Here is a 19,589-nt window from a genome sequence, read left to right as displayed (position 1 = left end):
TGGGTGGAGGGGAGCGGGGGCCGGGGGCTGTTTTCAGGCCAAGGGCTCCAGACCAAGGACACCTGATGCAATGCCCCCTCTGTCATACTGCTCCTGTCCTTCCTGGTCAGCAACCCCCTTTCGGTCAGTGCCCGGATCCCCACTCTCCTCCAGGAAGGAAGGTGACTATTCCATGAGCCCTTCACATGCAGGTGAGCAAGCTGCTGGCCACAGAGACCCTGCGAGAGTGGCTCTGTGAACTGATGAAGAGAGATGGGACTTTGGAGTGTGGGTCCAGGAAGCTGTGACCCTTGCTGATACTTAATGTAACTTCATGAAGTTGCTGTCCTGGGTCTCAGGCCTAGCCACACAGACAACCCTGGCCCTCTCCGTCTCCAGGAGTTCACACCAGAAGGGAAGGGAAGGGGGCTCCTCTTGGGAAGCAGGACAATGGTCGGCAGGGTGAGTCAGCTGACATTGAAGGAGCAATATCCTAAATGCTTGTGACACCAGGCCCTCTGTTAATGGGGAGCTCAAAGAGTCCATTAATTCCATTACTGTCACATCAGAGGCAAGGGACCATGTTTACCTCACTCCCCGTCACCAGCTCCTCTGTCACTGGGCCGGTGAAGAAACCTGTCCTCGTTCATTCAGGGGAGGTCACCAGCAGCCTCAGAAGAGAGGAACCTGCTCAGCCCACCGCAGAGACAATGGCCACAGAGGCAGCCCAGCATCCCCAAGGACTCTCCACCCTCCTTCCGGGTATCTTTAGACCTTTAGCTCAAATTCCAGGATGATCTTTGTACGCCAGTGAGTAAGGACTCTCCCACTGTGGCCTGGGCTCTCTGGGCAATCAGAGGTCCTAAGAGCCCCCATTGGTACATAAGTTCCCGGGCCTCTTGCTTCATGGCTCGGGACCCCAGCGGGGGTTGAATCTTTGAAAACCCAACCACCCAAGGCTCAGATGCCTCAGAAAGAAGAAAACTCCAGCCAGTGCCTAGGCCCTCAAGGTATGGATTATGTGAACTCTAGGGTCCTACCAACTCCCCTCCCCATTTAAAAAAAAATTAAGATTGACCCACAGGAGAACTTGTCTAGAAAGAGAGAGAAACAGGTAGAATAAACCCAGGCCTCGAGGGACCCAGGCTCATCTCTTCCATTCAGTCCCAGAAATCCTCAGCTGGTGCAGCTCGGGGGCTGCTGGGTCTCTGCACTGGGCTCCTTGCTCTCTGCCTCCCTGTGCAGCTGTTTCTCAGGGTCACCACTGAGAGTCAGAGGCAGCAGCCACCCGCTTCCCTAGTAGGGGAACTTTTGCCTACAAGATCCCACTTGTTGAGCAACTGAGCAGGTACTGAGGGAGGAGAGTCTACCAGGGTAGATGATTCCAGTCCTCGGGAAGTTAGATTTTTCCAACACATGGGAATAGGCAGAGAAAAATATTAAGCAACACTGAAGCCTGGTCCCAAAGTGAAATTGTAGAGAGTGCCCCCTTGCACCGATATCCAGCTAAGAGAGGACTTTTCTCTTACTGGCACTCATAGATTTTTGCTGTCAGCTCCACTAGATGCCCTGGTAGGGAAAGGGTCGTGGACGGAGTAGGTAAGGGAGCATCTCTGTCTGTGGAGAGTTTGTCTAGGAGAAAGAGGAGGCAGGAGCTACACCCATGGGCCCAGGGAGACTCCAAGAAGAGAGGAGAGAGATCAAGCTGGAGTTCCTACACCGTCTCCATGGCCTGGAACAGATCGGGCACACCAGAGACTGGCCAAGGAGGATCTGGGCAGGCTGACACACTTACGGGCAGGAAGGACTTTCCTGGAGATGACAGCCAATGAGCCTTCTCCGTCTCAAATCCAGAAAATTGCTGCTTCTTTCAGGCTCAGGATGAACATTCTTCCCAAAAGGAAACTCAAAGTATCAGACACCAAAACATCACACCACACTTCCAACCTCTCCCTTCCGCAAGGGTTCCCTCTCACTCCAGAAAAGGATGTTGGAAGGACACACGCAAGAGGACACTCTTGGCCTTTTCTCTTGGTTTTATTTTTGTCTTTGAGTCTGACTTCGCCACAGAAGTCAAGAGTGAAGGCGAGATGTTTCCAATCCTGCTTTGACTGGGAAGGGAGTCATTATTTCCAGAAGGTATTTCCAGAAGAACTTGAAAGTATATCTGTCATCATGTTCTCCAGCAAGGCATCTTGGCACAATGCATTTGAGGGAAAGAAGACTCAGCATGAAGCGAAGCAGGAATAAAAGGCTGGGCTTCTGCTTCCACACTCACAGCCACCCACTGGGACACTTTCCAAGTCACTTCAGGCCTTCTTAACCCAGGGAGCTTGCAATATGGCCATCTGTAACAGGTGCATAGTATGAGGGCTCGAAAGGGAAGGAAGGAAGGAAGGAAGGAAGGAAGGAAGGAAGGAAGGAAGGCAGGCAGGAAGGAAAGTGGTCTAATACAGGAAAATCAATGGTGGCCACAAGGGTTGAGAGTCAGAAAGACTGACACAGAGTGAGTTGATAGTCTCAAATTCCTCCAAGAGCACTCACATGCCGCAAGGCCTGGGTCACAGGTGTGACAGCCAAGGTCCCAGCTCTCTGGAGCATGATGCTCTGCCTTCTTACATCCGTGGGAAAGAGCAAAGGAAGGCCACGTTGGCATCTGCTCACGAGCAGCTCTCTCCATCCCCACCTAAGCTGTCTGGTCTCAGAGGACACGGGGAGGGGAGAACATGAGCGTCCATGCAGGGGGTCGGAGAAACAAGTATCAGCTGCAAGACAGCTCCCAAGGTGGCCAGGAATGAAGATCCTAATTGCATTCCTCCATTGGCGATGACCTTGGGTCACCACGCACCAGCAATTATTTACTCTGGCAAAGTGATTAGGGAATTGGGGCCAGGGAATTGATACGTGTTGGGGTAGAGGCACGTGGGGGTTTCGTGGAAGTGGGAAAGATGCTCCTTTCGCATCTGCCTCCTCCTAATTGGGGTCACCACAGGCATCACTGAGGGAGCCGTGTGCTCCTTCTACTTCAGGATCATGGCGCAGTATCTGGAGACCCAAAAAATGACAAAAGAAAAAGAAGAAGGATAAGGGCCAAAGAAGCAATTTCCTGCCAACACTTGCAAATCTATGCAAATCAGGGAGAAAATGGAGAAGTTTCAACCCTCAGGCCCTGTCCCCAGGATGAAGCAGAGCAATCACATGGTGAAGACAGGACGGCGGCAGGGACAGGACAGCGGCAGGGACAGGAGGGGCTGGAGGAACAGGTGAGGCAAACCCTAAGCAGGGACAGAGGCTGAGGCAGGGTCCCCTGGCATGGCCCTTGGACCAGCAGCATCCCCTGGGACCTTGTTAGAAATGCAAGCTTTTATTAAGCCACAGCCCTGCTCCTTGGACTCAGAAGCTCCAGGGCAGAGGGCAGTAGTCTCAGGAGCGCGGCCCCTGGGGGATTCTGATTTGCATTCAAGTTTGAGAAAGAGCCTTGCAGGAAAAGGCACTCCATTTCCATTCCATCCTTTACCCACAATGAGTGTTCGCAGTTCCCCTCTGAGACTTGGCATCACTTTCACTGGTATCCAGCAAGGTTGTCTCTGACCCACTGTTAGCAGAAATGACATCTGAGCAGGATTACTTTTGCAGCAAGTGCTATGCATACCCTTGTCCTTGGTCCCTGGTGTGGATGGCAGATGTTATACAGTAGCACATGGGTTTAGCATGTTTGTCCTCACCTCACATGCCTGTTCAGGAATGGAAGGAACATTCACATCTTAAGCAAATATCAAGGAAGAAGGGAGCTGTGAGCAGCTACTATGTGCCAGGCACTGTCCTAGGCACTTCTTACCTAATATCTCAACCCTCACGCTGGACCCATTGCATATATAATAAAACATGTCCTGAGAAGTGAAGCCATTTGATCAAGGCCTCACACAGACTGAGTCTCACTCTTGTTCCCTCCACCATATCACACTGCCGTCTCGTTCTATCAATATTAAAAACAACAATAAATCTCTACATTTTCATTGCAATTAATTTTTTAGCCACTCAACTAAAAGCTGCCTTATCGTGCACACAGGAGAAGAAGGAGTTCTATGAGGGACATCCCTGGCTCCACCAGAAGCTGGCTAGGAAATGGCCTCAGGAAAAAGAGACCAAGTGGACAGATAGAAAAAAAACCTCACTAAGGACTCAATTGTGACCTCCCCCAAACTGTATGCAGAAGTCCTAACCCCACGGACTCAGAATGTGACTGTATTTGGAGTTGGTCTATAAAGAGGTAATTAAGTTAAAATGAGATCATTAGAATGGCCCTAATCTAATAGCGCTGGTGTCCTTATAAGAGGAGATTAGGAAACAGATATAGAAGGAAGACATTATGAAGACACAGGGAGGAGAGAGCTATCTTCAAGACAAGGAGAGAGGCCTTAGGAGAAAGCAGCCCTACCCAAACCTTGACGCTGGACTCCCAGTCTCCTCAACTGTAAGACAAACATGTCTGTAGTTGTAGTCACCCAGCCCACTGCACTCGGTTACAGCAGCCTGAGCAGATGAATACAGACCTCTTCCTGCTCCCACGGGCTGTCCATCACCCTCAGCTCCTATGGGTATCCATCACCCTCAGCTCCTGAAACTGTGCTGACCAGCACACCACCTGGCCCGGGGTGCATGCTCTGAGCATCCTTATTCAGTTTGGATATTGCAGGTGGCTGGACCTCAGGGAGACAGGCAGTGCCCACTGTCTCCAGCCTCACCTGGCTCTGTCTGCACAGGCACGGAAGGTATCCACAGCTGCCACTGCAGCCCTTCTGGTGCCGCCTCCTTCCTGGCGGGCGCTCCAGGTGCATAAAGCTGGAGGAAGGAGAGTAGAGGGAGAGCCAAAGCAAAACATCTATTGATAGAGAATGCACTTCCCTTCAAGGGCTGGGAGGGGCATCTGGCTCTCAGAATGGTGCAGAGGAACAGGAGAAAGGCAGGTGGCAGGTGTGTGGCAAAGCAGAACACTTAAGAGAGGGATGGGAAAACTAGCCCCTGCTGAAGTGTACCCGAGTAGTAGAGTAGTACATCTCCCTCCCTCCCTCTCTATCCCCCCACCCAACTCTCATGCACATGCATACACACACACACAAATACATACACACACACAAAGAGTGAGGGGCTACTCATGTTTACACCTGGAGATGCATCAAATCCCAGTACACTCACATAGAGGCATGCACATCTGTCCAACCTGGGTGACACACGGAAGCCCCGCCTGCCCGTCTGTGGGGAGCTCCAGTTAAGTAAGCAGACGGAGTGAAACGCTCCTGGGGGATCCCCCCTTTATATTCTCCACACACTCTCCCTTTCAGGGCTTCAAAGCTCTGCCCCAAGCATGCAGCTGGGAAGAGAGTTAGACAACCAGAGGAGGCTGCCAGGACAATCCACAGCCAGGTTGGGGGTGTGGGTGCCAGACTCCCATGGACAGGCGTGGAGCCTCGCTCCCTCAGTTGCTCTGCCCAGGCGTGTCCATCAACCCTCGGGAGACCTCTGAGGAAGGTGGGGGATGTGCAAGTTTGTCTGAGAGGATGGAGATTGAGGCCAGCCTCTGGAAGGTCACAACATGCTCCCCCACCTCCAACCCCACCCCCACCCTAATTTGCCTGAACCAGGGCTGGGGGCGGAGACAGAGGCCAAGGAAATATCATATTTATTTATTGTGGAAGTGCTTGGAGATGCCGATTTGTCTCTGCTCCAGTCTCCTTTTATAAGGTCCAGAAGTCTCTCGGTGCCCCCATCTTGACCAATTTCCTTGGGAGAGGCTGGAGGTACAGAACCATGCCAAAACAACTGGGGTGGCCAATCAACCAGGTCCGGACGGTGATGGGATTAAACTCGGTGACAAATTTTATTACAGAGTTCTAAACAGGCCCAGATAAGTGTGTGGTGAGAAGATGACGACTCAGCTGTGAGCTGCCAGGCCACTGGGGAGCCCTTAACAGACTGAGCCCCAGGATGGGCCAAGGAGAGAGGAGGGGAGGGGCGGGGGCTGGGAGGAGGTGGCAAATCAATCAGAGGCTGGGGGCAGGCTCTGCTCCTTTCATACCCAAGGACCACCCTCCACCCAGCTCCCCAGGGAGGCCTTGGATGAAACTGCTGGTGACTCATACATCCCTATGGAGATACCAGAAAAGCCATCTTATTTGTCTGCAGTCCCTGTCACCATTTATACTTTAATGATTATGCCTTTTTTTAAGCCTTATCAAACTTCCAGATTGTCTAAATTCCTTCTGCCCACACTGGACCCCGTCTTCCATGTCACATAAACACAGCATGTTTGGAGATTTTTCTCTGGTACTGAAATGGGTCTTATTTTTTAACTTCCTAATTTGAAATAACTTTTTAGATTTTTAAAAAAGTTAGAAAGGTAATACACCGAGCTGCGCTGTATCCAGCGCTAGCTTCTCCTCAGGTTAACACCCTCCAGAACCGTCAGGCAATTATGAAACCAAATTTACAGGGTACTGTTTAATAAACTACAGGCTTCCACCTGCATTTCATCAGTTCCCCACCCTAACGTCCATTTGCAGTCTCCGGGTTCCATTAGAGACCCCCTGTTGCACAGAGGGTGCCTTTTACCTTGGCATTTTTCCACCCAGCTGTTTTAGAGTCTTCGTTACTAAGGAAACTAAATTACCATTTGATGAAAGAAATCTTAAGTCATCTGTGCTTTAAGTCCACGTCCCCACCCCATCCGTCAGCCTTCTCCCATGAGGCAATGAGAATGAGAGAGAGGAGCAGAACGCTGGGCAGCTGGGGAAGCAGGGCCACTGTTTCTTGAAGTCCGGTTGGTGAGGAGGACATGGTGGAAATCAAGACCCCAAGGTACCTCCCTGGGTGACGAGCCAAATAATGGTCCCCAAAGATATCCAGGTCCTAATCCCTGGACCCGGTGAAGAATGTCTTTTATGTCACACTTGCAAGTATGATCAGATTAAGGACCTTGAGAAGGGGAGATTATCCTGAGTCATCCACATAAGTCCTGAGGGTGACCTCAAGCCCACGCAGAGGAGAAGGCAATGCGAACAGAGCAGAGAGAGGTGTAAAGGTGCCATGCAGATGGCTTTGGAGACAGAGGAAGGACGCACAGCCAAGGAATACAGCTCTAGAAAATGGAAAAGACAAGGAAATTGATTCTCCTCTAGAGCCTCAGGAGGGAGTGCAGCCTTGTGAACACCTTGGTTTCTGCCCAGTAGAACCCACGTTGGACTTCTGACCTCCAAAGTGTATGCAGGGAGAAACCAAGATGGCGGCTGCCCCTGGGAAGGTGGGACTGGGCTTTAGAGGGCAGGGAGAGATTGGGGGAGGGGGGAAGGGGAATGTTCTGCTTTTTGATTTGGGTACAGTTTACATTGTGAAGGAGCTGAGCATGGGAAAACTCACCAAGATGTACACTCAGGATATATAAGCTTTCCCTTTTATTTATACAGGAATAGAAAGGTACCCAAGAGACTCAAGTTTGGAAACAGTTCCGCTGCCCAGCCCCTCCACTCCCAAAGCTGCGTGCAGTGGAGTGGTGGGCTCGGAGCCTCACAGGACAAGCACAGCAAAAAAAGGGCCTGCCTATTACCATAATTATATCTCTGCGAATGTGCAAAGCCCTCATTTTCCCTTCATGTCTATAATGTTGTGGGGACACGGGATGCAATTACAGCCCTGAAATATGCAGCTTAGGAGGCATAAATACATACATCGATGCCGGCCTTGGTAAAGCAAGTACATTTACATGGCGTGACCAGGCCAGAGTCAGCACAGTCCCTGTGCTGCCTCCTACCACCCAGCCATGACCCTTTGGGCTGCTATTCAAACAAAGATTTGAGTAACTCTGGGGATAAATTCTCCTGAGCTGACGGTTTTCCAGAGCAGACCCCTAATTCAAAAGTTGCATGAAGAAGCACAAGGTAAGAACTTAATGGTAGCTGATTTTGTTGTCTTTAGCACCAACAAGATGTTTTGTTTAGGGGAAAGAATTCCCCATCCCTTTTCTTACTGGAACTTCCATCTCGTTGATCATCATCTATCATTCAGGAGGAGCTGGGAGTAAACTGAGTGACCGCAAAATGTGAAACGGACCAATCCTATGTCCTCATCAGCACAGAGAGGAATGCCAGGAAAAGACCAATGAGCAATAAGAGAGCCAGAGTCAATTTGATCTTGTAGATTCTTTCAGGGTGAAGCACATTTGGGTGTTAGGGAAGTCCTAGAAGAAGATGGATGGGATCCAGTTCTGAGGTATCGTGTGTGGCTTTTCCCCCTTGGGCATTTTCAATTCATATTTCTGCTTCTCCAGACATTCAGGCCAGCGGGCAGCATGTCAGCAAATCTGGACGTGTTTTAACACCAGCCCAAATAAGCACAAATCAGAAAATAACTCTGTGTGGGGAGGGGGCTTGGACAGCCAGATCTGAAGTGGGCAAGCTCTTCTGCACTCAATACAAAGCACCCCGAAACCAAATAGGAATTATTTTCAAATTATCCGCTGATGTCAATGACATACAATCGCATCTCCCTTCCAGAAGTGTGGATAATTGGAATTAACTATATTGCAAAAAGAGCTGATTTTCAGATGCACATTTTTTTTTTTTTACCAAGAACTGTGTCCCTGCTCTATTCCTTCCTTCACCCCCTCCCCCTCTCCCATCAACTTGCACAGGGCACAACACAGCCGCCCTTCTAGCCTGTGATAACAGACATTAGTGACAGGCTTCCGTCTTCAAGCAGCATTTTGCATTCAGTTAGGTTGTGGAGCAAATACACAGGTGGCATGTATGCAAACATCCCTACGTCCTGCCGCTGAAAGTCCAGATGTGGGAATTGTACAATGGTAACCGATAGCAAGAATATTCATCGCATGCAACGTATAAAGAATTCAAAGTCTATATTCTCCAAGTAGCTCCCAATATAGCTGCATGGATAATATTAACTGCATGTTCAACCCTCCCTCTTGGGGCTCCATTGGGTCTACCTTTCAAGGGACAGTCACAGCCTTCCCAGAGATTTGGGTGTCAAAGGACCCAGGAGGGAAAGGCAAGCTGAGTGGTGGGATGGGGTCAAGGGAGCAAGAGAGTGGTGTTGAAATTCAAAATGTCACACGCCTGCTGCTACAGGCTCCCTGTGTTCAGTTTCTCTTTCTTTCCTTCACTGTCCAAAGTGGTAAGAATAAACCCTGCTTCTGCAAATCTTGTGTGTTGGTCACCATGAGGATGAATTTGGCTTTCAGTCAAACAGAGAGAGATGGGAAGTTTAAAAAGTTTCTTTCTTTTTCCAGAAAAAAGCCCCTGCACCATTCCATTCTCCTTAGACCCACCATCCATCTCCTTCGACCTCTCTTATGTAAAGCTCCACAAACAGAAAAACAAAGAACACCAATGCGTCAGAAGGTATTACACATTCAGAAAGATTTTTTTTTTAAATTTGAACCATCACAAGAAATAGATTCCTACTTGATAGATTTACGATAAGGCAAGAAAAAGGGAAAGAGAATGGGAAATTTTCTTATTCATTTTTTTTGTAAGATTCAAGAGGACTTTTGTTTAAAAAATTAAAGTAAATAGTATCTAGGGCAGAGGACAGTAATCTTTTCCTCTAAAAGGCCAGAGAGTCAATATGAACAGTCTTTAGGCCACATGGTCTCTTTTGAAGAAACCAGGCTCCCCAAAGTAGTAACAGTATGTAAATAATATGCAAATGATATGCTAATGAGAGTGGGCCAGATCTGGCCTCCGTTTATAGTTTGTAATGTAACCTCCTCCTCTCTGATAAAGGAAGCATCTGCAGTCAGGTAAGGTGACCTAAGTGGCTAAAATTACATTACCCAAAGCATGAAGTAGCAGAATGCACATTTCAAAGAATAAAAAAAATTAAGACATACTTGAAAAACTTTCCTAGAAATCAGATGGTAGTGAGAAAAAAATGAGACCTGACTGGCCAAACCAGGGGACCCAATAAATACATGCAAAGAATCCTCCAAGATGAAAACAGCGCAGAGCAGAAATAATGACCCTGGTCATGAGAGTATAATAAGAAGCCTTCCTGCGCTGAAAACTTGAGTCTGCAGACTGAAAGAACAGATTTAAATACAATACTAAGGAAATTAAGTCAACCTTTACCATATACATGTCCTGGTAAAGGTTTCTGATATAGATCACCTACAGAGAAATCAGAGTCCAACTAGAGGAAGCCTCCTCTCCTCTGGTCACAGTTCAGAGAAAATGAAATCATCCAACAACTTTGAGGAAAGAAGATCCTCAGTCAAGTTTTCATTACTATACTATGTGAGGTGGACAGAATGACACTCTCAGACATCCAAGGGCTTAAAATAATCCTTCGTTGCGGGGTGGGGGGGGTGGTCTTAAGGGCAAAAGCTGATTTACCATGAGACAAATCAGAAATCGGAACCCACAGGTGGGGAATTTGCAACATACCAGATGTAAGAGTTGTCTAAACACTCAGTATAGTCTCAACTAGGAAACAGTAGCTAGGTCAACAACAATGTTTGAAATGGATTAATACATACTGAGATTATTTTAATGTAAAATGGAACTATTACTATAGGTTTTAAAATCCAGATTGTATTAGCAAAGATTGGAAAATAGAGGAGGAGATGGCATAAAACCCATGTTGAATTCTTTACTTTGATGCTTAGGGAATATGGGCTTATATCTGCTTTTAAAAACTTAGGGGTAACTGTATTATTAAGTTAAAATAGGATGAATGCTTTTCAAATCATCAGAGGGAGGGAAAGCAGAGAAAATCCCATCAATCCATATAATAAAAATTAACAGAGGATAAAAAGGAAGTAGGAAGTAATGGATTAGGAAAAAAAAAACCCAGAAAGCTTAAAGGAAGCAAGAGCAAAGAGTTCACTGTGAAATATCAGGCTGCTGTTAAACTCATATTTTTGAAGGATATTTAATTACATGAAGAAATGTCCATAATGCAAAATGGGTGGGGAGCAAGAATACACACACATATGTAGAATTTCAACTTTCTGTATATTTAAAGTGCATGTTTATAGAAAAAAAGGACAGGAATAAACTCAAATGTCAATAATAATTTTTGGAAGAATGTTAAGAGTCCAGGTGATATTGTTTTCTTGTTTATTCTTTTTCTGTTTTCTACAGACAGTATACTAAAAAGCAGTCCATGTTATAAAAAAATATTGAGAGTACTGTGAAATCAAGTCCATTATTCTTCCATGGTAGAAAAGTGACAATAAAGAGGTTTTGGAAGATATTCTCCACCACAGATTAGGTTTACAGAGTCAGTGGGCACCATTGAGTTAGAACCTGGATTTTCCATCTCTTGCCACTTCTCAGAAAATACCAGAAAAAAATCACTATAAAACCTTTAAGTCCCATATTTGGTACTATATGCTTTTGTGTTATATGCATTTCCCTCATAATAACCAGAAATGTGAGTGTTACTGGCCCCATTTTACAGATGAGGAGACTGAGACCAGAGATGACAAGATATTTGCTTGAGGTCAAACAGCTAGGAAGGAACACTGTTGGGATTTGAACCCAGGCAGCCCGAAGTTAGCCCATTTGTTGCATTCATACATCATTGGTCCTCTTTCTTTTCTTCCTTCTGGAAGTTAGGCAAAACACGTCTGGATTTTATTGCTACTATTTTCTAATCTGTTCGTTCTTCACTCTGGCTTAGGGATATACCACTGTGACGGCTACTATCTCTTCCTTTCAGCTGGACCATAAATACAAATGCCCCCAACTCTCTCTCTCTCAAAGACCCTGAAAGCCGCACCCCATGAGCTTCCCAAGCAGATATGCAGTTCCTTCCAGGCTAGTTTTAGTGGGTAAAACAACTATAGCCATAGCATTTCCACCCACCCCTACTTCCCCACCCCCTCATACCTCTGCACAGAGTGGAGGCCCAGCAGCCGGTCCAGCGTACCTCAGAGCCCTGAACACATCTCTCCACAGGCCTAGCACCAGCCAAAGAAACCTGTGCTGTCAGCAAAATGAATAAAATCCCTATCTCTGCCTAAAAGGCAGAAGAGGGGGTGGCGAGCTTACCTCTGAATTGCAATGTTACTAGGACACAGTTTGCTATAATAATACCAATTAACATCTCTCCCCACTTAATAGTTTCTAGTACAGGATAAAAATAGCAATCCACACGGTGCTGAGATGCAAAAAATAACAATGGGAATGTGCTCTGGAAGAGCCCTGATCTCTCTCACCTCGGGCGGATGGGGAGGTAAGCAGGAATATTATGGGAGATTTCAGAGGAGGCTGCAGGAAACCTTCTAGAAATTAAGAGTCTGTCATTATTGTGCTCCTCTCCTGACCTGAGTCACCAGATGTGCCAACGGAAGACGCGTGAGGCATGGTGAAGTGGCATTAGACTTGGGATGAGAGCATTTGACTGTCAGGTTCCCACACTGGCTCTTGCCAGTCCCGTGGCCTTGCCTGCATCTAAACTGGATTCCTTATCTACAAGGTGAGACTCACAGCACCCAGTCAAAGGAGCACGTGAAATTTAATTTAAATGCAGTAGCATGTGAAGAGGTTTTGCAGGCTGTAAGCTCCTCTTTGGATGTTAGAGTAGGTCCCTGGGTGTCTGGTGGCAGTAATGGTTTGATAGTGATTACCAAAGTGAACACTGCCATGGAGTGAGCCCCACCCTCAGCAGGATTAATGGAAGACCAGCTCATGGGCATTCCATGTTCAAGGTCAGACACCATTCCTGACCCTGGCACAAGGAGCTTCAAGATTATTTCTTAGAAGGAAACAGCTCTTCCCAAGAGAAAACATGGCCAGATCCGAAACACCTTTTTCTCATAGTTCTGAAATTCAGCTAAGAGAGAGGGAGGTCAATCAGGCACAAGAATGTTCCTGAAAGCTGGCTTTCATATATGCCCATCACTGAGAGCCTGACCCAGCCCCAGCGAGCCCAGGTATCCCCGGTATCCCCCGTGAGAGTGCAATGAGAAGCACTAATGAGAAGAGGTCCCTCCTTTCTCATTCTCTCACACATGTCCCCACATTCCCAGCACTGGACACATGTCCCCACATTCCCAGCACGCACCCTAATAGCACATGTCCCCACACCCCAGCACTGGACATGGGGCTTCTAAACAGGAGGTTTCATGATTCAGGCTGGACCACCAACAAGACAGGTATGTAGGGTGGGGCTTCCAGTTGTGCAGCACAGGACCTCTGGGCTCAGGAGATGTCCTAGGAATCTTGGGGCACATGGGAAGACAGAGGAGCTCTGAAACCATCCCCCACCATCTGCCCTCTCAACCTGAAATGATCTTTAGCAGTTTGACATTTGGCTCCCGGGTAAGATTTCATATGAAGGAAGGGGTCTCTCTCTAAAATGTTCATGATCTTTGTCCTTAAAGCCTGAGAGAGTCATGACTGAGGTCTAGAGAAAGAGAACCTTGGTCCCTAAGCTGGAGCAACTAACGGCCTCTATAGTCATTCAAAGAACGACCATGTTTTCTTAAGGGGAACATATGGTCCAACAACAGAACCTTCTAGAATTTCCCTGGGCATGTGGCCACCATACCTGAGTACAAGGAATTTTTTTGGTTCACAGAAAAAGAAAGAGGTAGAACTCTATTATGGGCAAGCCCAAATGCATTCTAACCTTGGAAGGGGGATGCAGAGGGGTATGGCGGGAAGAAGAGACAGCAGAGAGACCCAGACAAGAAGACTCCTTTCCCAAGAAGCTGGAGTACTGGGGCACTGGAAGGTCTTGCAGAACCTACCAGGTACTTTGGAAATGCACAGTTTTGGAAAAAGAGAAAGCCAGGAAAACAGAGATGCCCCCTTGGAGCCAGAGAACATGACTACAGAGGGATTAGAAATCAACTGGTAACAACAGGCCACCATGCCATGTTCCCTCATGGGCCAGAGGACCCAATCTCAACTCAGGAAACAGAAGGAGACCAGCAGGTTACAATGGCTTAGCTCCGTTTCTCCTCCACAGAGATGGAGAAGCTTGAAGCCATCAACCCACTAGGCAGGGTGGGGTCACTGATCACTGCCTGGCTATACAAGATCTAGGGCAAGAAGGATGCAGGAGGCAACCAACTTCAGTCCTGGGGCAATTTGAAGGAGAGGGGATGTCTGACATTTCTGGGAGCCACAGACCTTGGGCAGGCATCATGGACAACTACCTACTGCTCAGCCTGAGCCCAGCAGGACATGACAGGTACACACCAGACCCCGTGTTCAAATCCTGCCTGCACAGACTAACCTTAGAGTTAACCCCTCTGAGCCTGTGTCCTCAAGTGTCTGGGGCAATAACAAGCATATTTACTCCATCCCGCAGTTCTAAGTATTGGATGAATCAGTAGATGGAAATCGCCCACACCCAGCAACCAAGAAACTGATGTGGACCAACTCTCTAATACTTCAAATAACCTCATCATTTGGGACAGTGGTGTCCAAGGGCTTTCTGGGCTTGCAGGAAACTCCTGCTAGGAGAAGTCATCTGTCGGGGATGCTTCTTAACCTTTGAGAAAAACCTGCTCTGTGCCCACCTCTTAGCTGGCCCCATAATCCTTAAGGCTCCCTAAATGACCCTGTCAGCTCTGCCCAATGCTTATCTCACTGCTTATCTGTGAGATGCCTGAGAAGTTAGTTGTTGGTGGATAAGGGGTGGAGAGCTCCCGATTCATTGAGTGTCAAAACCAGAGAAGGCGCTCCTGGCCCACCTCCCTGGAGTCACCCCCACAGCTCTGCAGAGTAGCTGTTGCTGGGACAAAAAGGTGGGAGGGTCATTGGCTTATAATGGGGAGGGCAGAGGGGGTTGTATTACTTTTCCCAAATTAAATCAGTCGCACTATCTTGTGGACAAAGCTCAGGGTTCAGCCTGAGGCCAAGGACAGAGCTGTTTGCTATCCCCTTCAGGGAACATATGAAAGACCCTGGCCTTGGTAGTACCCTGTGGCAGGTAACTTGGCCCATGGATCCTAGGCTCTAAGCCCTGGAGCTCATCAACTGCACTCCCCAAGGACTTCCTAGGAGGTGTGATTCCCAAGCATCTAGTCTTCAACACACAGTGGGGAAACTGACACAGAGAAAGGGCAAAGTAACTGGTCTCAAAATTCAAAGAGGGTGGCCCAGGGCCCAGACTCTCAGTCTACTCCCATGATGCCCCAGAGAACATTTCCACAGATGGTTGCTTTAGTCTAATATTCAAATAACCTATCAGCTGGGACAGTGGTGTCCGAGGGTGAAATATGCCATCGCTGGTAACATGCTGCTAAGAAACACAGCTCCTTGGCTGAGGGATCCTTGCTAGGCACTTTCCGAGATGTTCCAAATCACTCAAGCCTCATGAAACACCTGTTCTCTCTCATGCCATCAGAGATGACACACAGGACACTTACACCCTCATGGTCACACTTAGCTCCAGTGGCACACTAGCAGCTTTGCTGGGTGTGCCTTGGTTCATTCCTTGATCAGGTGGAGTTACAAGAGCCCTTCCTGCTCCTTCACTTTCTGGACCATGGTATCCACTGGGCCTAAGACAAGCCTGGAATAATCACGTCAGAGCTAGAAAAAAACTTATTATTCTGATTTCCAAGGCTTTAAATGTCTGATACACACACACACATACACACAGAGTATTATTGAAAATTTTAAATATAATTCATATTTGAGAGGCACCATTTAGACTGATGTTCATGTATACAATAGTATTTAACATAAATCCATTTGCCCAGAAGTGTTCATAGCTTGCACACTCAATCCCAGTGAACTCTGAAGGAAAAAAAAGTTCTCGTATCTCAACAATCCAAAGAGCTGAGGTCAGATGAGGAAGTCTCGGCATTATGGTGGAAAAGTGGTGGAGACTGTTCAAAGTGCAAACAGTACTTCTAATGTCCCTATCTAGACTGCTGCTTGTGACCTCTGTCTTTGCAGAGAAGTAGAAGCAGAGTGAGATGACAGGAAAGGCAGAGGAGGCTGAGAAGAGTCACTGCAAACAGCAGGCAGGTCTCCTCGGCTTTTCCAGGAACAACCCCCCCATACCCACATGCACGCACACTCTATTATGCACACGCTGCTACACTTTGGAAGAGGAAAGGAAGTATGTAACAGTCAGCTGCTCATTTTCACAAACCCAGCTGAAATAGTGCTCCATCCTGTGAGTACAGAAGCCCATGGTGAGAGTCCAGGCACCTTAATGGGCACCAAGAGAGGAGCCCCTGGATGCTCAGGATCTTCCAGCCACACTGGCTACCTGGAGTGTCAGAGCCTCAGACCCACATAAACTCCAATCTTGCCCCTACAAAGAGCTGAGTGTTTAGTGGAAAAAGTAATTGAAACACAAAGACAAAGACAAAAAGAAAAAAATGTCTTTTAGATCCCTAGATGGACAGGTGGCAAAATATAATCCAAGGACACAGATTTTGGAATTTGTGCAAGAACCAATCGCATCGTCCTTGGATTTAAGTTTGTTCGTGGGTAAAACTGGAGCAAAACCGTTCACCTTGCAGGGCTGCCCTGAGGGCCCTCGCCTGTACATGTGCAAGGTGTTGGTGGTGCACACCCACCTGGAAGCAGTTGCTCACTGTTTTGGTGTTTCTCATTTTTCATCTTCTTTCTTTCTTTCTCGTACCATCCCTGACTGATTAAAAGTGATTTCCACCTTTGCAGAAGAACCAGCCTGAGTTGTGGGCTCACCTGGTAGCCAGAGATACCTGGGACTGAAGACTAATTTCCCATGACTTGCCAGGAGCCCTGAGCTCAGTTCTGATGCTTTTGCAAAGCCAAGCAGAGAACGTGCCCTTTGGATAAGGAAGTGACGCCACAGTCTTTGTTCCAATAAATCCCCTCCCGCGGGTTCTCAAATGTGTTAGTCCATCCTGATTTGCTCCATTTACCTTAAGTCTCCAAGAACGGAAGGACCACTTCCCCCTTACTTGGTCATCTCTCACTGCCTCAGATCCTAGCCTGCTCAACAGTAAATGTTAATAGAAGATGGCAGCGGGGCCAGGAAATTACAGGAAGAAGATGAAGACAGGGCACCCAGACACGAGCATGGCACCTCACAGTTTCCCTTAACCAGTAAATAGGCCAAAGGTGGCCCCCTATGGGGATGGGGACACTCTTCACAGCTGTCACGTTTGGCCCCCTGGGCTGACAGTTTCTGCCCCAGATCTTCCCCCCAGGCTTCAGGGACTCCGCACGCAGAGGCTTTTCTGCCTCATCAAACTAAGACAGTGATGAGCTTTCCTGAAGCTTTTTATGCTGAAAGCTTTTGAAACTAAGGGAAAATAATCCTGTATATAATGAAGCCTCCAATGAAGTCAATGAAACTGAGAAGTTTTCAGAGGGGCCCTCTTGCTCAGCGTCCAAGATGGAAAGCTAAAAGCTGGGATTTAATCAGCATGACTTACTGGGCTCAGAGGCCTGGGGACTACCCTCTCCCCATCTGACCTGACTCCAGTTAGGAGTCACAGCAACAGTTTGCTGGCATTTTTAATCTTGGCCAAACAAACAAACAACAAAAAACTTTCCCATCTTCTTTTTGGACATGGGCCTCCCATTGGCCCTACGTGGTCCCTCAATTTTCCAGCCTCTCACCTTTCCCCCAGTGTTTTGCAGATATTTTAGAGGAATCTCTGCTGACAGTAGGAAGAATCATGCCTCCCTCCCAAGATGGCCACATCCCAATCCCCAAAAGCTGCGATCAGTTTACCTAACCCGGAAAACAGGACTCTGCAGGTGTCATGAAGTTAAGGACCTTGAAATGGGGAGATTGTCCTGGATCATCCAGGTGGGCCCGCTCTAATCCCATTAAAAGGCATCTCTGAAAGCAAAGACCCTTTCTTAGCTGTAGTGAGAGGGAGACGTGACAATAGAAGAACGTCACAGAGACGCAGCATTGCTGGCTCTGCAGATGGACCAAGAGGGCCATGGCTGGGGAATATGGGTGACCTCAAAAAAGTAGCAAAGACCAGGGAACAGATTCTCCCCTAGAGGTTCTGGGAAGGAACGAAGCCCTGTTGCCCCCTTGGTTTTAGCCCAGTGAGCGCATGAGGCTTCTGACCTACAGACTGTAAGAGAGTAGGGTCTGCGTTAAGTCAGCAGTTCACAGAGGTTTGTAACGGCAGCCGTGGAAAACGGATTCCTACTCCTGCTGGCCCCTGGCGAGGGGCCCCCCTCCCCCTCCCTTTGTGCCTTGACTTCCTACAGGTGCCAGTGGCAGGGTGCTCCCCACAGGGAAGCTCTTCAGCCTCTCGTGGGACTTCTGAGGATGACCTCCCCGGCCCAGGCTCCTCCTCGGCCCCCTTTGCCAGGACAGCAGCTTCGTGTCCCCTCCATTTGCAAATGGCTTGGTTCTTCAATGGGACTGCCAGTTCTCGTCACTGATTCCTCTGGGACACAAACTCATTTGTCAAAATGACAGACCACAGATGCCTCGGAGTGTGAGAAGGAGCAGAGCTCCCCAACTCGGGTCCCCAACCTCTCCCACCGTCCCAGATGCGCACTTGCAAAACACAGCCACTCGAGTTAGATGCCAAATGACCACCTACGTCAAGATGGGACCAGGACACGCTATGCACACATCTCACCTTGACCAGGCACATCCTCCACCTGCACCTCTGTTTGTTTTTCAGGATTTTTAAATACATTAAATGTGCTTTATTGAACTAACTACAAACCAGGGAAATACCTGCAGCATGAACTTGTTTGATCAAACTTCAGGAAAAAAAAAAAAAAAAAAGCACTTTTTCTAATACGGAATTTCTTGGCACTTGTATTCAGCAGAAAACACTTGGGGACATTTGCTTGGGACCTTGTCCCATTATCTCCCAGAAACCCAAGAAGTCTGAGGCCAGCCTGATCATTCTTCCTCATCAAACTCACTTCGCTTTCCTGTGTACTTGCTTTTGGATAACTTTTTCCATATTTTCACTTATTTTTCTTGGAGCACAGAAAGGTCTTCCAGCATGCAGATCCAGATTTTTCCTTGCTCAGAAATAGTTTCCTTGCTGGATCCTTCTTATTTCTCAGTTTGCTCTGGTCAGTTGTACAAGCGCAGGAATTACCTCTTTGCCAGATTTCTCACACCTATCCTATCACAATCACCTTTCTGACTCCCCCCAGCCCCACATCCCCTATCCTGGATTTTTTGCTAGCCTTTTAATTTGCCAAGGATAGGCTGGGGCAGTGGCAGAAAAGCAAAATTTGTAACAAGGAACTCAGAGGTGGTGGTGGCGGTGTGTTGGAGAGAGGGGGTTGACCGGAGAGAGGTGACAACTAAGGAAGAAGGAAGCCCCTCTCAACAGGCATTAGAGACAATGACAGGGACCAAGCAGCATGTGGGATACACCCCAGCTGACTACCTCCCAAGCCTGCCAGGGGCCCTGGAACCCAGTTCCGGGCTGTCAGCAGAGACAAATTTAGCACCGATGATCTCATCTTGCAGAACAGCCCCAGGGCCTCAGAGTGATCAGGAAAACATCAGCTGGACAAGTTGGCCAGTTCACATCTCTGCTGGCCCCTAACAGAGGGGACAGGCACAGGGCCCTTCCTTCAGCTCCCCAGTAAGGAGTAGGACTGGGTGTGGACAACGGTGGCAGACAGAGGGTC

At 48.0% G+C, this 19,589-nt stretch overlaps 1 protein-coding gene across 5 annotated transcripts in view; it reads right to left on the bottom strand.

Annotated features, from left to right (window-relative positions):
• Positions 1 to 19,589, bottom strand: part of Plxna4 (plexin A4) — a 353,319-nt gene that overhangs the window by 301,089 nt on the left and 32,641 nt on the right. Inside the window, exon 3 of one of the 5 annotated variants that reach the window (XM_077110456.1) lies at positions 13,726 to 13,743. The exons of the other annotated variants lie outside the window; for them this stretch is intronic. Within the exon in view, the coding sequence (XP_076966571.1) occupies positions 13,726 to 13,743 (18 nt within the window). The remainder of the gene's footprint in view (positions 1 to 13,725; positions 13,744 to 19,589) is intronic. 5 annotated transcript variants of the gene reach the window in all.

The sequence above is a fragment of the Callospermophilus lateralis genome, chromosome 1 (assembly GCF_048772815.1).
Source record: "Callospermophilus lateralis isolate mCalLat2 chromosome 1, mCalLat2.hap1, whole genome shotgun sequence".
In the NCBI taxonomy this organism is placed as follows: Eukaryota; Metazoa; Chordata; class Mammalia; order Rodentia; family Sciuridae; genus Callospermophilus; species Callospermophilus lateralis.
Note: the sequence above shows the minus strand (reverse complement) of the source record. Positions and strands in the feature narration are given on the sequence as shown.